This window comes from Camelina sativa, chromosome 15, assembly GCF_030686135.1.
Source record: "Camelina sativa cultivar CO46 ecotype springtype chromosome 15, ASM3068613v1".
NCBI classification, from domain to species: Eukaryota; Viridiplantae; Streptophyta; class Magnoliopsida; order Brassicales; family Brassicaceae; genus Camelina; species Camelina sativa.
In genome coordinates, this window is record NC_141894.1 from 3,844,052 (window position 1) to 3,859,823 (window position 15,772).

At 39.3% G+C, this 15,772-nt stretch overlaps 2 protein-coding genes and 5 pseudogenes across 5 annotated transcripts; 4 read left to right on the forward strand and 3 right to left on the reverse strand.

Moving 5' to 3' along the window:
- The first annotated feature begins 71 nt into the window (after nucleotides 1-71).
- LOC104745149 (syntaxin-71) lies at nucleotides 72-2,750 on the forward strand. Of its 2 annotated transcripts, XM_010466329.3 has the most exons (9): nucleotides 72-627; nucleotides 928-1,053; nucleotides 1,383-1,545; nucleotides 1,693-1,778; nucleotides 1,870-1,938; nucleotides 2,017-2,061; nucleotides 2,139-2,201; nucleotides 2,294-2,370; nucleotides 2,461-2,750. In XM_010466329.3, the coding sequence occupies exons 1-9, from the start codon at nucleotides 472-474 to the stop codon at nucleotides 2,471-2,473; spliced, it is 798 nt and encodes a 265-aa protein (XP_010464631.2). In that variant the 5' UTR covers nucleotides 72-471; the 3' UTR covers nucleotides 2,474-2,750. The 2 variants fall into 2 exon arrangements, with proteins under 2 accessions (XP_010464631.2, XP_087344187.1); XM_087488061.1 differs by lacking the exon at nucleotides 2,461-2,750 and having other exon boundaries at nucleotides 2,294-2,374.
- A 124-nt stretch (nucleotides 2,751-2,874) lies between these two features.
- LOC109129058 (putative F-box protein At3g13624 pseudogene) lies at nucleotides 2,875-4,304 on the forward strand (annotated as a pseudogene).
- Nucleotides 4,305-4,801: 497 nt separating this feature from the next.
- LOC104748087 (F-box/kelch-repeat protein At5g51250 pseudogene) lies at nucleotides 4,802-6,121 on the reverse strand (annotated as a pseudogene).
- Nucleotides 6,122-7,101: 980 nt separating this feature from the next.
- Nucleotides 7,102-8,054, forward strand: LOC104748088 (uncharacterized; annotated as a pseudogene).
- A 348-nt stretch (nucleotides 8,055-8,402) lies between these two features.
- Nucleotides 8,403-9,629, forward strand: LOC104748089 (F-box/kelch-repeat protein At3g13680 pseudogene; annotated as a pseudogene).
- A 195-nt stretch (nucleotides 9,630-9,824) lies between these two features.
- LOC104748091 (F-box/kelch-repeat protein At5g51250 pseudogene) lies at nucleotides 9,825-11,258 on the reverse strand (annotated as a pseudogene). The gene has a single exon (XR_015582689.1). The product of XR_015582689.1 is annotated as an F-box/kelch-repeat protein At5g51250 pseudogene (transcript).
- Nucleotides 11,259-11,421: 163 nt separating this feature from the next.
- On the reverse strand, nucleotides 11,422-14,444 carry LOC104745150 (uncharacterized). Of its 2 annotated transcripts, none has more exons than XR_015582444.1 (8): nucleotides 14,106-14,444; nucleotides 13,326-13,862; nucleotides 12,956-13,100; nucleotides 12,549-12,850; nucleotides 12,397-12,469; nucleotides 12,225-12,315; nucleotides 12,042-12,121; nucleotides 11,422-11,953 (listed from the first exon to the last, which is right to left on the reverse strand). XR_015582444.1 is itself a non-coding variant. In XM_010466330.3 (8 exons), the coding sequence occupies exons 1-8, from the start codon at nucleotides 14,184-14,186 to the stop codon at nucleotides 11,756-11,758; spliced, it is 1,494 nt and encodes a 497-aa protein (XP_010464632.1). In that variant the 5' UTR covers nucleotides 14,187-14,444; the 3' UTR covers nucleotides 11,422-11,755. The 2 variants fall into 2 exon arrangements, 1 of the variants encoding a protein (XP_010464632.1); XM_010466330.3 differs by having other exon boundaries at nucleotides 12,549-12,837.
- Nucleotides 14,445-15,772: the final 1,328 nt, after the last annotated feature.

Sequence of the window (15,772 nt, forward strand, 5' to 3'; positions counted from 1 at the left end):
TGTTCAAGCTGCTGTTGAAAAAAGGAGTGACAAAATTCTTTATATTATAACAAAATAATTGAAAAATTATAGCAAAGTAATAAAATTGTGTTCTGTATTTTATTTCCAGCTATAACTGTTTTTTTTTTAATAATAATTTTACACAAAATCTTTTCAGAATTTGTTTATATCTAACAATAATTACTTGCTTTTGGAAAATACTGAAATAGGAGTGTTTTGGCACTCGGACAAATGTTGAGGTCAATTTTGAAGTTTAAAAAAAAAAGTGGGGTGGTGTTACGAAATTATTTCTCCAGGCTGTAATTTTTCTTTCAGGCCCCTACCTTCGTCGCCCGAACGAGCCACTTCCAGAAGAGCGATTCGAATTTCACAAATAATCAAAGTCTTGTTCTTCGAATCAGAGTTTTTTCTTCTTCTTCTTCTTCTTCTTATCTCAGATCTGGGAGCTTCTGGTTATAGATTTGGAAGAAGATGACTGTGATTGATCTTCTGACTAGAGTTGACTCGATCTGTAAGAAGTACGACAAGTACGATGTCGACAAGCAAAGGGAGGCCAATATCTCCGGCGATGATGCTTTTGCTCGTCTCTATGGAGCTTTCGAAACTCAAATCGAGACCGCTCTCGAGGTGATTATTTCTCTTTTTAACTGTTTGCATCCTGGAGATTTTTAACTTTGATTTGATTCGGTTCCGATGAATCTCTAAGGATTTAACGGAGTTTGCTTCACAATGTTGGACATAGAATTTGAAAATTTTCCGGTCTGGAATTTATATGAGTAGTCCTGATTTTGTATACGGTAATCGAGTTTTCGTGATGGGAATTGAAAACTTTTTGAATGCCTTACCCTAATTTATGATCTGTGCAGCTTTGAGGTTCTTCTTTGAAATTTCGAAGTGAGATGTGTGACATGTAATTTTGATTTGCAGAAAGCTGAACTTGTTACAAAGGAGAAAAATAGAGCTGCTGCTGTTGCAATGAACGCTGAGATACGCCGGACCAAGGGTCGATTATCGGAGGAAGTTGTAAAGTTGCAGAGACTTGCTGTCAAGAGGGTTAGCTTTCTTTAACATGTTTAGCACTTTGGTTCACGGTTCAGCTACACACTGCTTGCTTCTAGTTTTATCAGTAGCTTGGTTGAGGTTATATGATTCTTGTTTTTATGATGAAATTGTTAGTGTGCAAAGATGTAAAAAGAAGCTTGTAAATATTGTTGAGTATGAGAAAATATATTAAGTCATTCCTGTTGGTTTTAAATTTTCCAATCTAGTTTTGTGGTAGTAACATCATTCAGATGGTAGTTCATCATTGGCTGAGATTTGACTATATCATGTTTAAAAGATCAACTTGTTCAAACTCGAGTTTTAATATATATATTGTTCAGGTTAAGGGCCTTACAACCGAAGAGCTTGCTGCGAGGAATGATTTGGTGCTTGCACTTCCGGCAAGGATTGAAGCCATACCTGATGGCACTGCGGGTGGCCCTAAAAACACTAGTGCTTGGGCTCCTTCAACAACATCTCGTCCTGATATCAAATTTGATTCAGGTGATTCAACCAAAGTTGCTTTGTTTATCTCTTTCTTGTATAGTAGTTCTGTTTATCTCAGAATCATGTGAACTGTTAATCTTATTTCCTGTTTATGAGCAAACTGAAGTTCAAGATCACTAATTCACCTCTAATTGTGGATGTTAGATGGACGTTTTGATGATGATTACTTCCAAGAATCACATGAATCCAGCCAATTCAGACAGGAGTTTGAGATGCGAAAGATTAAGCAGGCAAGTGATATTCTATCTTGTTGCATTCTACTTTTTTAATCACTTAAGCATTGGGGGTTATATATGACTTGTCTACGTGAGTGTAAATCAGGAACAAGGTCTGGACATGATCTCTGAAGGTTTAGATGCTTTGAAGAACATGGCGTCCGATATGAACGAGGTTAGTTTGTTAAACTGCAGCACACTTTCCCTTATTCCCTGAGCTGATGATCCATGTCACAACCATTGATGAATGCAGGAGCTGGATAGGCAAGTCCCTCTGATGGATGAAATCGACACAAAGGTATAAGACACCGCCCATTTCCATTTCGTGTCTTTGAATTTGTCAGTGTAATCTGAACTTTCTGAACTCGCTCACAGGTGGATAGAGCAACCTCGGATCTTAAGAACACCAATGTTAGACTCAAAGATACGGTGAACCAGGTGATTTGAGTTTGAAATCTTTTTCTAATTATCTCAGCTACATCGGTTTGTTTTCGATTACTAACATAAAAAGCATGGCGTTTTTGTTGCAGCTGAGATCAAGCCGGAACTTCTGTATTGATATTGTTTTGTTGTGTATTGTTCTGGGCATCGCTGCATACTTATACAAGTAAGCTTCTCTCAAACGCATCAAATATAGTTATTCACTTTGAATAGAAACATTCTTTTAACGAAACAAACCTTTGTTCTATGTGTGCAGTGTACTGAAGTAATGAGATGAACACGACGAAAGAACCCATTTAGTAGTACTATCACCCGAGTCAGTGTCAGTTTGTGCTTGTATCTTACTCCCTCTTCTCTGATCATTCGACGAGAGTTTTTTCTTCTTAATGTCAAGAATATTGAAGTCTTTCTTCCTGTTTCGACTTTTTTTCAATGTTGTTCGTGTGCATAAATTCATCTTTGTCAAAATGTGCGTCAAACTGATTTGTTTGCTGTGTCTGAAGGCTGCTATTATTTTCCAACCAAAATATGATTTAAATTTTTATTTTTCTTTTAAGTAGCCAAAATTTCTCGAGTCTTAGATTCATGTTGGTTTGGTGATGATTACTTCCAAGAATCACATGAATCCAGCCAATCCAGCAATCGATTGGTTTGGCTACTTATTAAATTCATGTTGGTTAGATTCATATCAAGTTATTAAATTCACACGAAACATTTACTCCTCCGTGGTCTAGTGAAGTGTGTTAAAAGGCAAAAAGAAAAAGAAAAAAAAAACAAAGACTCTGACTTACACAGAGACTCTCAACGTGGAAGCGAAGGAATTTGGTAGCCCAGAGATTTGGTAGAAGAGATACTCTCTAGGGTTCCGATGACATCTCTGACGGCAATACGATCCACTTGCAAAGAGTGGAACGCTTTATCGAAAAGTCGGATCTTTGGTAAAAAAGCACCAGCAGCAGCAGCAAGGAAGCAGTACTTTTTAGGGTTCATTAGGATGGATTATAGGGTTTGCTCGTTGAAATTCGATCTCCAAAAATTTGTTGATCCATCTATAAAGCTAGGAGGTATACTTAACCAAGTCGAGATAACTAAAGTCTTTCATTGTGACGGCTTACTCCTATGCGTCACTAAGAACAACTCAAGGCTTGTGGTATGGAATCCCTACTTGGGGCAAACTAGATGGATCCAACCAAGAATTAACTTCCACAGCTCAGACAGGTATGCTCTCGGATATGACAAGAACCGTAACCACAAAATCTTGAGGCCAAGTTTTGTGTTATGAAATCTACAATTTTAGCTCTAATTCATGGAAGGTTTTTTATGATGACACTCCCGACTGGGATACAGAGTTAGGTAAACACGGCGTGTCTTTGAAAGGAAATACTTATTTCTTGGCTGAAAATAAAACAAGAGGTGCAGGAATGGAAGAGATACAGATTCTACTCCCTTTTGATTTTACAGTGGAAAAATTTGGACCACCGCTGCCTCTGCCGTTTCCCTCCTTTGTTTCAGGGCGGTTTAAATCTATATCTTGTGTCAGAGACGAGCAGCTTGCGGTATCGCATCAAAGCTTGTGGAAGTTTCGTCGTCCCATAGTGGAGATTTGGGTTACGAATCAAATTAGTCTCGGTTCAGTGTCGTGGAGCATGTTTTTGAGTCCGACCTCTAGACTCTAGTAGTTGTGGCGCCGTTAGTAATCTAGGTGGGAGTTTCTTCATTGACGAGGAGAAGAAAGTTGCTGTGTTTTTCGATGATCTAGACAACGAATTTCAACTGACCAAGACCCGTTGCAACCAAACAGCCGACATAATTGGACAAGATGGATACTTCAAATCTGTGAATATCGGAAAGGCTCCAAATCTCGGAGAACGTAACAGATTTGGAGATATTCCTCGCAGATATTGTAGCCCAGTTGTGTGCTCTTCTTCTTCTTATGTTCCAAGTTTAGTGGACCTGCAAATCAACCAACCTCAGCCTCAGGTCATAAGGAAAGAGATAGATTCTTATCATCATCTAAATTTGTAAAGAATTCAAGTTTTTAGGCTCGTTTCAACTCTTCACGTCAAACCTTGTTCAATAATAAACTTAAATTATATACCACAACTCTTTTTTGGTTTAGCCGCATGAACAAATAAATCATTTCTTCAGCTGCTTATATTACTTGTTTGAATCATATTGTGGTTACTGGGAGTTCATGTGGACTAGCTCTGGTGTAATCATATAATTAGGAGTCTTGATTTTATCTACCCGTACGTTGTGAAATTTATGTTCCTTCTTCTCTAGGCCATGACATGGATGCTTGAGTTTTGGCGGCCCATGTTCAACAGTTCAAGCAAATTAAATCCTTCTAACAGTTACTGGCTTTAATGAATTTTAAACACTACGTACTAAACTAATTCAATCTAGCCACTGAAATTAAAAAAAAAAAAATCTCATCGACAATATCCAAAGGCAGCCACATGGAAGAAAAAGAAGAAGAAGCAAGGATGGCCACCTGGTGCTTTCAACTTTATTAAACTATGTTTCTCTGATTCAGAACCAGAAAAATATATATACACAAAAGTAATCCCAAGCAAGAATATATACACACAAAAGTAATCCCAAGCAAGTCTGATCGTTGCCTATCTACCAAAATAAAACACCATAGAATAAGCAATGATATTACCAAAAAAAAGAACACACGTTCAAGCAGCCTTGTGACTCATTCAATCATCAGACAGTAGCAGCAATAACTTTCACGAAAGTAAACGGGCCAAAGACTGTAAACACACGATCAACCCACTCAACTTTCCCAAAAATTTTACAACTATTGAGCCTTTCAAGAGAAATCACCGCACAACAAATGATCGTGGGATAGCCTGAACTACAAGGAACCTCAACGCCCCACATAACCGCCATCTTTCCACCATAATCTGCCAATCTAACCTGATCATCAGGACTGAACCTGGATAGTCCTACCAAACCCTTCAAATCTCTCCACTGTCTTACCTGAGACTGAGAGTCATACCATCTAAGCCCTCCGTCAGCAGCACAGTACAAAACATTATCTATCACGCAATAAGAATCTGAATGCATATGTCTAGATATCGGTACGAATCCAGGGTCCCATCTACCCTCCTTGGGATCGTAAGCAACCACTTTTGCGTAAGTCACCACGTTGAACTTTCCGTCAATACATGCGGTATTGTCGAAATGACTGCTCTTTATCAAAGGTGGGATGACCGCAGAATCCCAAACTTGTGTCTTTATGTCCAACACCTGAAACGAGTTCTTCCGTTTCCTGCCATCTGGGGATTTTCCTACTACGTATATCTTTCCATCAAGGACGCCAGCAGAAACTGTAAATAGCTCCACAGGCAAGCTTGGAGCCTCGCGCCAAGTGTGAGTCCGGCAATCTAGAACAGAGACGCAAGAGGAAGAGGAGGACGCTTTGAGCCTGCCTTGGGGTACGCCAATGTTATAGATATCAGAACCAACGGCCACGAGACTCGAAAATCGTACATCAGGGGAATGGTTCATTGGGACTGTAGCTAAAACATGATGACCACCTGATCTCTTCTCCTTACTACTGGTTAGGGTTGGCTCAGGTTTCCGGCAGAGTGTGAACCACGTAGGGGTCTTATAAGGTTTCATTTTTAAGCAAACATAGAGACAACTCTCGGTTTGTCCCAATAGTGACCTAACCTTGTAAAGCTCTGGTGAAGCCAGGAGAGATCGAAAGCTCTTGGAGACGAGTGAGAGAATCGGATAGTACAATACTGAGACGCGTGCTACGATGATCAATACCAAATCATCGGGAAGCGACTGACTTGGGTTAGACGATTGCTCCGTTGATGACAGCTGCTTCTTTCTCATCCTAGTCTTCATCTTTCAACGAGGAAGAACTCAACCCTCTCCAGATTTCTTCTATTGCTTGGAGAACAAAAAAAAAAAAACAAATTTAGGGAATAATTTAGGGATTGGCAAATATTTGTGTTCCGACGGCAATGTTTTAGTCTTTTATAGTCAAATATTGTTGGGCTTATGGCCCTTTAACTATAAGAACTCTGGTTTAGGAAACAAACAATCTTGACACTGAAGATCTCTCGTCGTAGGTCTCAGAAGTCAGAACTATAACCACAGGAAAGAAGATGAACCCGAGTGAGCAGAGAAGATGGCTGCTCTCTCTCTTTCACCTTTTATATAAAACAAATATTGTAATATACAAAAAGATACAAAACTTTCTTTCTCTTCTCTGTTTTTCTTTAGAAACACAACAGATGATATACACTCAAGTCAACACAAACCCCAAAACAGAGCCTTAATCTCGTCAACCATCACTACTTAATTCACATTGACCAATCTGTTCTCACATCTCTAAATAGATTTATCTCCCATCCAGATGTCCCCGAAAACTTGATCCGGAATGGTTTGATTTCGATACTGGTGAACACATAATTAGTATTCACGACCTCTGCCTTCAGTTTCTTGATCCAGACATGCCCTCATCTCTTGTCTGAACTGGCGGTTGATCCACCTGACTACTGCTTGGAAGTTCAGCTGTCATATGGCTTCTCCTCCATTTCCAAAACTCTACTAGGCCTGTAGTTGCGCTCATGGTGAGTCCAAACCCAACCAATGTGGCTAAGAGAATGACCACAACCGGCTGCATGCGAACCTGCACAAGTATCACCGACATAGATTGAGAGTTGGGAAAAAAAAACAGAGTGTCTTGTTCTAGTCTTGACAGACAAAAATCTCACCAACGTAAAGAAAATGTGGGAGAACAAAACAACAAGACCAAACTGAGTTGTAGCGTAAAACCAGACATATCTATTGATCACCCACCCACATAATCAATTAAACTGATAACTTGAGTACTGAAATGAACTGTTCAGAAGTACTGAAATGAATTAAAAACGATGTCACTGCCTTAACTTCGCTAGTAAATGGGCTCATTGAGGAAGTAGGAGTGCGTAATGTAACTCAGATCATTGCATGTTCAACCTCTGGTTGGGTTGGTGAATTGGGAGAACAATTTGCGAGTCACAACAATGAAGTTTTCTGGTCTGTGAGTCTATCCCATTGTTTTAAGCTTTTGCTGGTGAAGATTGTGAAAATGTATTCCTTTGGAGACATACTTGAAAAGGTCAATAGTATCTGGGAGTTCATCAACAGTAGTCCCTCGGTTTTGAAAAATGAAAATCTTCAGAGAGCAAAGTCCTGGAAAGACATAACAATCTCCTCTGATTCACGGTCTACTCTTGTTTTCTACTGCAAACAATCAGCATGTTGGATATATTTATGCACTCTGGACAGGATAAAGGAGAGTGTCCCGAGGGAACTCAATCACAGGAAACAATGTTACAAGCCATTTTGGGATGTGCTTGATGATGTCTGGAACAAACACCTTCACTTTCCTCTTCATGCTGCTGGCTACTTTCTGAACACGAGTGCTTTCTATTCAACTGATTTTCATCTTGATCCAGAAGTTGCAACTGGTCTTATCTTCTCTCTGCTTCATATGGTACAAGAACGTCACATTCAAGTGAAAATTGCCACACAGCTTAATATGTACAGACTCGGTCTAGATTGCTTTAACGAGGCTGATCAGATCTCTGAAATATCTCCAGGTTAGTCTACTTCTTGAGGTAGCTGTTTAGAATTTTGCATTTAAGATTCTGAGCCAGACATGTGAAGGTGCTTCGAGGTACAAGCTGAAGAGAAGCTTAGCAGAGAACCTGTTGCTCACTGAAGGAAGGAATGAACCACGGTGAACAACATTATCTGGAAGAATTGGCATACGTTTATTATAATCTTCAGCTACAAAGCTCAGAAGGCAAAGCAAGTGAAGAGATTGTGCTGGTGTAACGAGAAGAATTAGGCATCATTGTTCATGTATGCTTTAGTGAGAAACATATGATAGAACCCAAAATCAAAGATTCACCAGGAACAAATGATCTTTTTTTTTTTTTTTTGGTAATGGAACAAATGATCTTTTTATGTAGTTGTTTCTTCTTCCAAAAAGAAGATACTTAGTACTTTACAAACTTGATCTTACCTACCTAACGAATGGTACTTATGTCCAAAAGTGAAGTGTGTTAAAAAGGAAAAAAAAAAAAACAAAGACTCTGTCTTACACAGAGACTCTCAACGTGTAAGCGAAGGAATTCACTTTTTCGTTCATATTTTATACGCTCGCCGCTTCTCGGGACTTGGATGGGAAGAATGACAAGAATGTCTCATCTTCCAAGAGATTTGGTAGAAGAGATACTCTCTAGGGTTCCGATGACATCTCTGATGGCAATACGATCCACTTGCAAAGAGTGGAACGCTTTATCGAAAAGTCGGATCTTTGGTAAAAAAGCAGCAAGGAAGCAGTATTTTTTAGGGTTCATTATGATGGATTATAGGGTTTGCTCGTTGAAATTCGATTTCCAAAACTTGGTTGATCCACTTAGTATAAAGAAAGTAGGAGGTATACTTAACCAAGTCGAGATAACTAAAGTCTTTCATTGTGACGGCTTACTCCTATGCGTCACTAAGGACAACTCAAGGCTTGTGGTATGGAATCCCTATTTGGGGCAAACTAGATGGATCCAACCTAGAATTAACTTCCACAGCTTAGACAGGTATGCTCTCGGATATGACAAGAACCGTAACCACAAAATCTTGAGGCTTTTCCGTGATACAGATAGCAGAAGCCAAGTTTTGTGTTATGAAGTCTACAATTTTAGCTCTAATTCATGGAAGGTTTTTTATGACACTGCCGACTGGGATATAGAGTTACGTCAACACGGCGTGTCTTTGAAAGGAAATACATATTTCTTGGCTGAAAATAAAATAAGAGGTGCAAGAATGGAAGAGATACAGATTCTACTCCCTTTTGATTTTACAATGGAAAAATTTGGACCACCGCTGCCTCTGCCGTTTCCCTCCTTTGTTTCAGGGAGGTTTAAATCTATATCTTGTGTCAGAGACGAGCAGCTTGCGGCATTACATCTAAACTGGCGGAAGTATCCTCGTCCCACAGTGGAGATTTGGGTTACGAATCAAATTAGTCTCGGTTCAGTGTCGTGGAGCATGTTTATGAGTCCGACCTCTAGTTGTGGCGCCGTTAGTAATCTAGCTGGGAGTTTCTTCATTGACGAGGAGAAGAAAGTTGCTGTGTTTTTCGGTCAAGACAACAAATTTCAACTGACCAAGACCCGTTGCAACCAAACAGCCAACATAATTGGACAAGATGGATACTTCAAATCTGTGAATATCGGAGAGGCTCCAAAGATCATACAACGTAACATATTTGGAGATATTGATTCGATCATATATTGTCACCCACTTGTGTGCTCTTCTTCTTATGTTCCAAGTTTAGTGGACCTGCAAATCAACCAACCTCAGCCTCAGGTCATAAGGAAAGATATCGATTCTTATCATCTAAATTTGTAAAGAATTCAGCTTTTCAAGTTTTTAGGCTCGTTTCAACTCTTCACGTCAACCTTGTTCAATTATAAACTTATTAAATTATATACCACAACTCTTTTTTGGTTTAGCCGCATGAAGAAAGAAATCATTTCTTCAGCTGCTTATATTACTTGTTTGAATCATATTGTGGTTTACTGTAAGAGGAGTTCATGTGGACTAGCTCTGGTGTACTCATAATTAGCTCTGATCAAAGCCCGTACTTATCCTAAAAATACCATAGAATAAACACCACACAATCGCAAAAGAAGGCAAGCATTAATTCCAAATAAGCAATGATATTACCAAAAAAGAACACACGTTCAAGCCTTGTGACTCAATTCATTCATCAGACAGTTGCAGCAATAACTTTAACGAAAGTAAATGGGCCAAAGACTGTAAACACACGATCAACCCACTCAACTTTCCCAAAAATTTCACAACTATTGAGCCTTTCAAGCGCAATCACCGCACAACAAATGATCGTGGGATAGCCTGAACTACAAGGAACCTTAACGCCGCCCCCACATAACCGCCATCTTTCCACCATAATCAGCCAATCTAACCTGATCAACAGAACTGAACCTGGATAGTCCTACCAAACCCTTCAAATCTCTCCACTGTCTTACCTTCGAGTCATACCATCTAAGCCCTCCGTCAGCAGCACAGTACAAAACATTATCTATCTCGCAATAAGAATCTGAAAGTATCTGTTTACATATCGGTTCGAATCCAAGGTCCCATCTACCCTCCTTGGGATCGTAAGTAGCCACCTCTCCGCAAGTCACCACGTTGAACTTTCCGTCAATACAGACGGTATTGTCGAAATGACTGCCATTTATCCTGTTGAAAGGGATGACCGCAGAATCCCAAACTTGTGTTTTTATGTCCAACACCTGAAACGAGTTCTTTCGTTTGCCGAAAGCGGATTTACGGGTTTTTCCTAATACATATATCTTTCCATCAAGGACGCCAGCAGCAACTGTGTATAGCTCCACAGGCAAGCTTGGAGCCTCGCGCCAAGTGTGAGTTTGGCAATCTAGAACGGAGACGCAAGAGAAAGAGGGGGTGCAGTACGGTTTGAGCCTGGCTGCTTCGGGTACGCCAATGTTATAGATATCAGAACCAACGGCCACGAGACTCGAAAATCGTACATCAGGGGAATGGTTCATTGGAACTCTAGCTAAAACATGATGACCATCTGATCTTCTCTCATTACTACTGGTTAGGGTTTGATCAGGTTTTCGGCAGAGGGTGAACCAAGTATAGGTCTTATAAGGTTTCGTTTTTAAGCAAACATAGAGACAACTCTCGGTGTGTCCCAAGAGTGACCTAACCTTGTAAAGCTCTGGCGAAGCCAGGAGAGATCGAAAGCTCTTGGAGACGAGTGAGAGAATCGGATAGTACATTACTGAGACGCGTGCAACGATGATCAATACCAAATCATCGGGAAGCGACTGACTTGGGTTCGAAGATTGCGCCGTAGATGACATCTGCTTCGTCTTCATCCTTGTCTTCATCTTTCGACGATGATCAACCCTCTCTAGATTTCTTCTTACACCTTTCTTGGACAACAAAAAACAAATTCGGGAATAATTTAGGGATTGGAGTATTGGGCTTTATGGGCCTTTGTGATCATTTATTTATTTCGATTTGTCTGGACTCGGGTTTAGGAAAACAATCTTGACACTGAAGTAAATATCATCGTAAGGTCTCACTCTCAGAGCTAAGGAAAGAAGAAGAAGCAACAATGGCCACTTGGCGATCCTCGTCCTGAACCTGAATAATCAGAGAAGATGACTGCTCTCTCTTTCACCTTTTATATATATATATAAAATATTGTAATATACAAGAAGATACAAAACTTTCTTCCTCTTGGCTTTTTCTTTAGAAACACAACAGATGATATACACTCAACACAAAAGAAAACCCCAAAACAGAGCCTTAATCTCGTCAACCATCACTACTTAATTCACATTGACCAATCTGTTCTCACGTCTCTAAATAGATCTATCTCCCATTCAGATGTCCCCGAAAACTTGATCCGAAATAGTTTGATTTCGATACTGTACTTCGCTACTGGAACACGTAATTAGTATTCAGGACCTCTGCCTTCAGTTTCTTGATCCAGACATGCTCTCATCTCTTGTCTGATCTGGTGGTTGATCCACCTGACTACTGTTTGGAAGTTCAGCTGTTCTATGGCGTCTCCTCCATTTCCAAAACTCTACTAGACCTGTAGTTGCGCTCATGGTGAGTCCAAACCCAACCAATGTGGCTAAGAGAATGGCCACAACCGGCTGCATGCGAACCTGCACAAGTATCACCAACATAGATTGAGAGTTGGGAAAAAAAACAAACGGAGTGTCTTGTTCTAGTCTTGACAGACAAAAATCTCACCAACGTAAAGAAAATGTGGGAGAACAAAACAACAAGACCGAACTGAGTTGTGGCGTAAATCCAGACATATCTCTTCTTCACTGCACATTGATCACCCACATAATCAATTACACTGAGAGCTTGTGTACTACAATGAAATGTTCAAAAGTAAAACTTTTGATGTTTACTGTAAGCATTTCTTACCCATTGTTGTTGAAGTCATCGAGGCAAGAAGACCAAGAACGCAGGAGAATGGTAAAGAAATTGCAATTGCACCGGATTTCATTTTTGTAAGCTGTAATTAATATTAGGACAAGACGGTGTTAGAAAAGCTTTATACTAAGAAGTATAAGAATCAGAATTCACTAAATCTTACCAGAAGCTGCTCGAGGAAACAGAAGTATGCAAGCATGCTTACAATGACAAGAATTGGAACATCCTGCCATACACTGAAAGGACGAGAACTGGTCACTAATATACATAACATCTGAATTTTTTTCAAGAGGTATGGTTTTGAATTTGACTTGCCTGTAGTGTGAAGCATCGGTATCTGCAGCTCCACGATTACCCTGAGAATTCTGCTGCATGCGAAGAAGGGTGACAGGGAGATTCTGAACCTCTTGCTTGCACACATCACATGTTCTGTTTCCTTTAATGGTGAACCATTTGATTGTACATTCTTTGTGGGCAAGAGCTAGTTCGCCTTTACACATACATTCCATCTTGAAGGCTTCTGAATCTTCTCCCAGTTCGACCATGCAGATTCTACACACAGCTTCTTCTTCCGGAACATCTTCAGCGCCATCAACATTTGCGTCTGAAACATTTCACTAATATAAGGCACTGGGTTTGTTACACGGATACAACCAAAATATCAAACTTTCGTGTCTGTTAGATTTAAACATCAAATGAGGAAAAAAAAGACAATTTCTAACCATTAAGTTTAATAGTATTTCTGGCTGGCGTCATGTTCGGAGTTGGAATCACCCGGAAAACACCTAATTGCCTTAGACTTCCATCTTTATTGAATGCAGGGACAGAGCGTGAACGGTGAATAATAGGCAGTGGAGGCCCTTTTTTCTGTTGACAGAACAGTTTTTAAGTCAAACCAAAAATGAAGTAAAGCAGAAGATAGCCTGTTTAGATAAACTTATTTTACAAGCAAAATGAATCACTTAAAAATACTCTACTGAGACCAAGGTGTTGTACGAGACAAGGAAATGTCCCTTGCCAATGAGATAACAGCAAAAACCAAAATGGAATCCACATGGGAACCTAAATGAATTGATCCATCAACCTACTCACCGTGGGAGTAACTGGATCAACAACGTATCTCCCGTGCATGGACTCAGGATTTGAGTGAGCTATAGGGGTTACAGGCAAGGACTCAGTTTTCTTCAATCTTGGAGTTAAAATATTAGTGAGAGTCCATGTTGACCTGTCTCTGCCATGTCCTGTAGAAGGGGAGGACACAAAGGAAAAATCTGCAGCTTTCTCGATATCTACGTTATTGTTATTGCTGTTCCGGTTCTTGAAGCTTAACTTGGGGATTAGATTCTTCAAGCTAGTAGGCTTGTTTCTTGGAGAGGAAGAAGAAGAAGGACTGAGGGATGCACCACGTTGCCCGATTCTAGGACTTGACATTGGAGAGAAGTTGACTCTTTTGGCAACAGGACTTGATGTCAAAGATGCATTTCGTCTCAATAGATCATCATCTCTAGTATCTTCATGTATTGTTGTTGATGGTAAATCTAGCACAAGGCCTCGCCTCCATAGGTCTCGGCCTGGTGATTGCTCTTCTTCTTCTTCTTCTTCTTCTGCTATCTCAGCAGAAACTCCATCCTACAAATCATTTCAAAAACCAAAATATCATTTTCTCAGATTCCATAAAAAACAAAGGTTCGATCTTTCCATCAAAAGGACTCGACTTTAAACGATTAACAGAAGAAGAAACGATCAACTAAACCCTAAACCCTAAAATCAAGGGAGATTGATGAGATTCTCAGGGTAACCAACCAAACCAATCAAATCAAAAACCACCAGCAAATTAAACCTTTTTGATTGGAATGAAATGAAAAGATTTACCCTTTGCAGAGGAGAATGAGTATCTTCGTGAGAGACATGTTTTGCTTCTTGGCGAGCTTTATCATCTCTACCATCCATCATCGAACTGGAAACGAAAAAAAACACAGAAGAAAGCAGAGAGAAGAATCTCTAACAAAAGAATCAAGAATTAAGAAAATTTTGGTTTTTTAAAAATTATTAATACAAGAGAAAATTGTAGCAAAGAAAGAAACAATAATCAGGAACCCTTTTGGAGGTAAAAGAGACAAGTCGTCCTCTTTCTGGGTTCCTGAAATTGTGAGATATGTGATTGATCATTACATAAGAAGAGATTCAATTTCATTTTCTAAGGTATATATCACTGTCCATTTCTCAGCTTTAAAAAGGTTAAATTTGGTTCGCCTAATTTTATTTCTTTGTCCTTTATTGCCACATATTTAAATAGCTATACTGTATATTTATTTTTACATTATTTAAATAGTCATATGATTTCAGATTTTGAAGGAAGAAACAAAAACAAAAGAAGAAGCTCATATTTCTAAGTTTGTTACAGACTACCTCAACACTTCAATAAACTTGGTGGGTCATTTTTAGGAATTACAGTGTGCATTATATTTTAGAATTTAATACATGATGATTTACCCGTATATCATTAGTATAATTTTTGTTAAATAATATTATATTACTAATGACATATATGAAAATTCTTTATTTAGTTTTCTATATTAACTTCTGGTTATGGGAGCACCATTATTTTTCCTTTAAAAAAGTATCGAGCACATGCAACAAGCAACCTGATCGTTTCATATTTGATGCGATTATGAGAAATTGGTTTATTTAATTTTACATTATGTCAACTATGAACCACAAAAAAAAAACACAAAAGTTGAACTATTTACGGAAATATGAAACGGGCCTGTTTACGAAACCTGGTTAGGGCCCAATTGTAGAGGCGGAAAAAATAGAGGCCCATTTGAGCACGAAACGCGAGACTATATAAATAAATAAGTCCCCCTTTTTGAAATCAGAGACGAATTTTAATTAAGAAGACTGAGTCAAGTGAACTCTAAATTTCCCGAGTGATTGTCAATCTGTTGTGAGTTTAAAGCCTTACATAGGTTTCATTTTCAGGGAACCTATTCTAGAAACAAAACCTGTTGATTTTCCTAAAATCAGTCAGTTATTTGCCCTAGTTTCTCGATGTGTCACCCTAAGAAGAGGCTGGTCGTCTACATCGACATTGGAGCGACCGAGACTCTAAATGCCTATACCCAAATTGAAAGCAAGGCTTTTAACATCTACGTCGTCGACTACAATACGTTGGTATTATCAACGGAAGTAAGGGAACCTACCTGGTATCACATTTGTTTACCATCTGGGATTGGCTGGTGACAACAATGCTACATCTAAATACATCACTGCATCTGCATGTCCCTGAAGATCTGGAAGAACCATTTCCTGAAGACGAAGAGAGCTTCGATTTTCTTGCTTGGTTTGAGGAAACTGCAAAGTACACAAGCAACTGAGCAAGGTAGAGATGAAGTTCCTCTCGAAACAAGAGCGTTATGCACGAGCTTTTCCTCCATTGCTCCAAAGTCTAAGAAGCAGACTAAAACTCAGCATTTTGGAATTTTCAGTAGTCTCAGTGTTTGTCTATCGTGTGTCATCATAATGCCGATCTTGTGTGT

Coding starts and splice junctions, on each gene's coding strand:
- LOC104745150 (XM_010466330.3), bottom strand. CDS start 14,186: ATGATGGATGGTAGAGATGATAAAGCTCGCCAAGAAGCAAAACATGTC. Junction 12,122..12,224: donor GATGACTTCAACAACAATGG/GTAAGAAATGCT, acceptor ATCAATGTGCAG/TGAAGAAGAGATATGTCTGG. Junction 11,954..12,041: donor CCCACATTTTCTTTACGTTG/GTGAGATTTTTG, acceptor ATACTTGTGCAG/GTTCGCATGCAGCCGGTTGT.
- LOC104745149 (XM_010466329.3), top strand. CDS start 472: ATGACTGTGATTGATCTTCTGACTAGAGTTGACTCGATCTGTAAGAAG. Junction 2,062..2,138: donor TGGATGAAATCGACACAAAG/GTATAAGACACC, acceptor ACTCGCTCACAG/GTGGATAGAGCAACCTCGGA. Junction 2,202..2,293: donor TCAAAGATACGGTGAACCAG/GTGATTTGAGTT, acceptor TTTTTGTTGCAG/CTGAGATCAAGCCGGAACTT.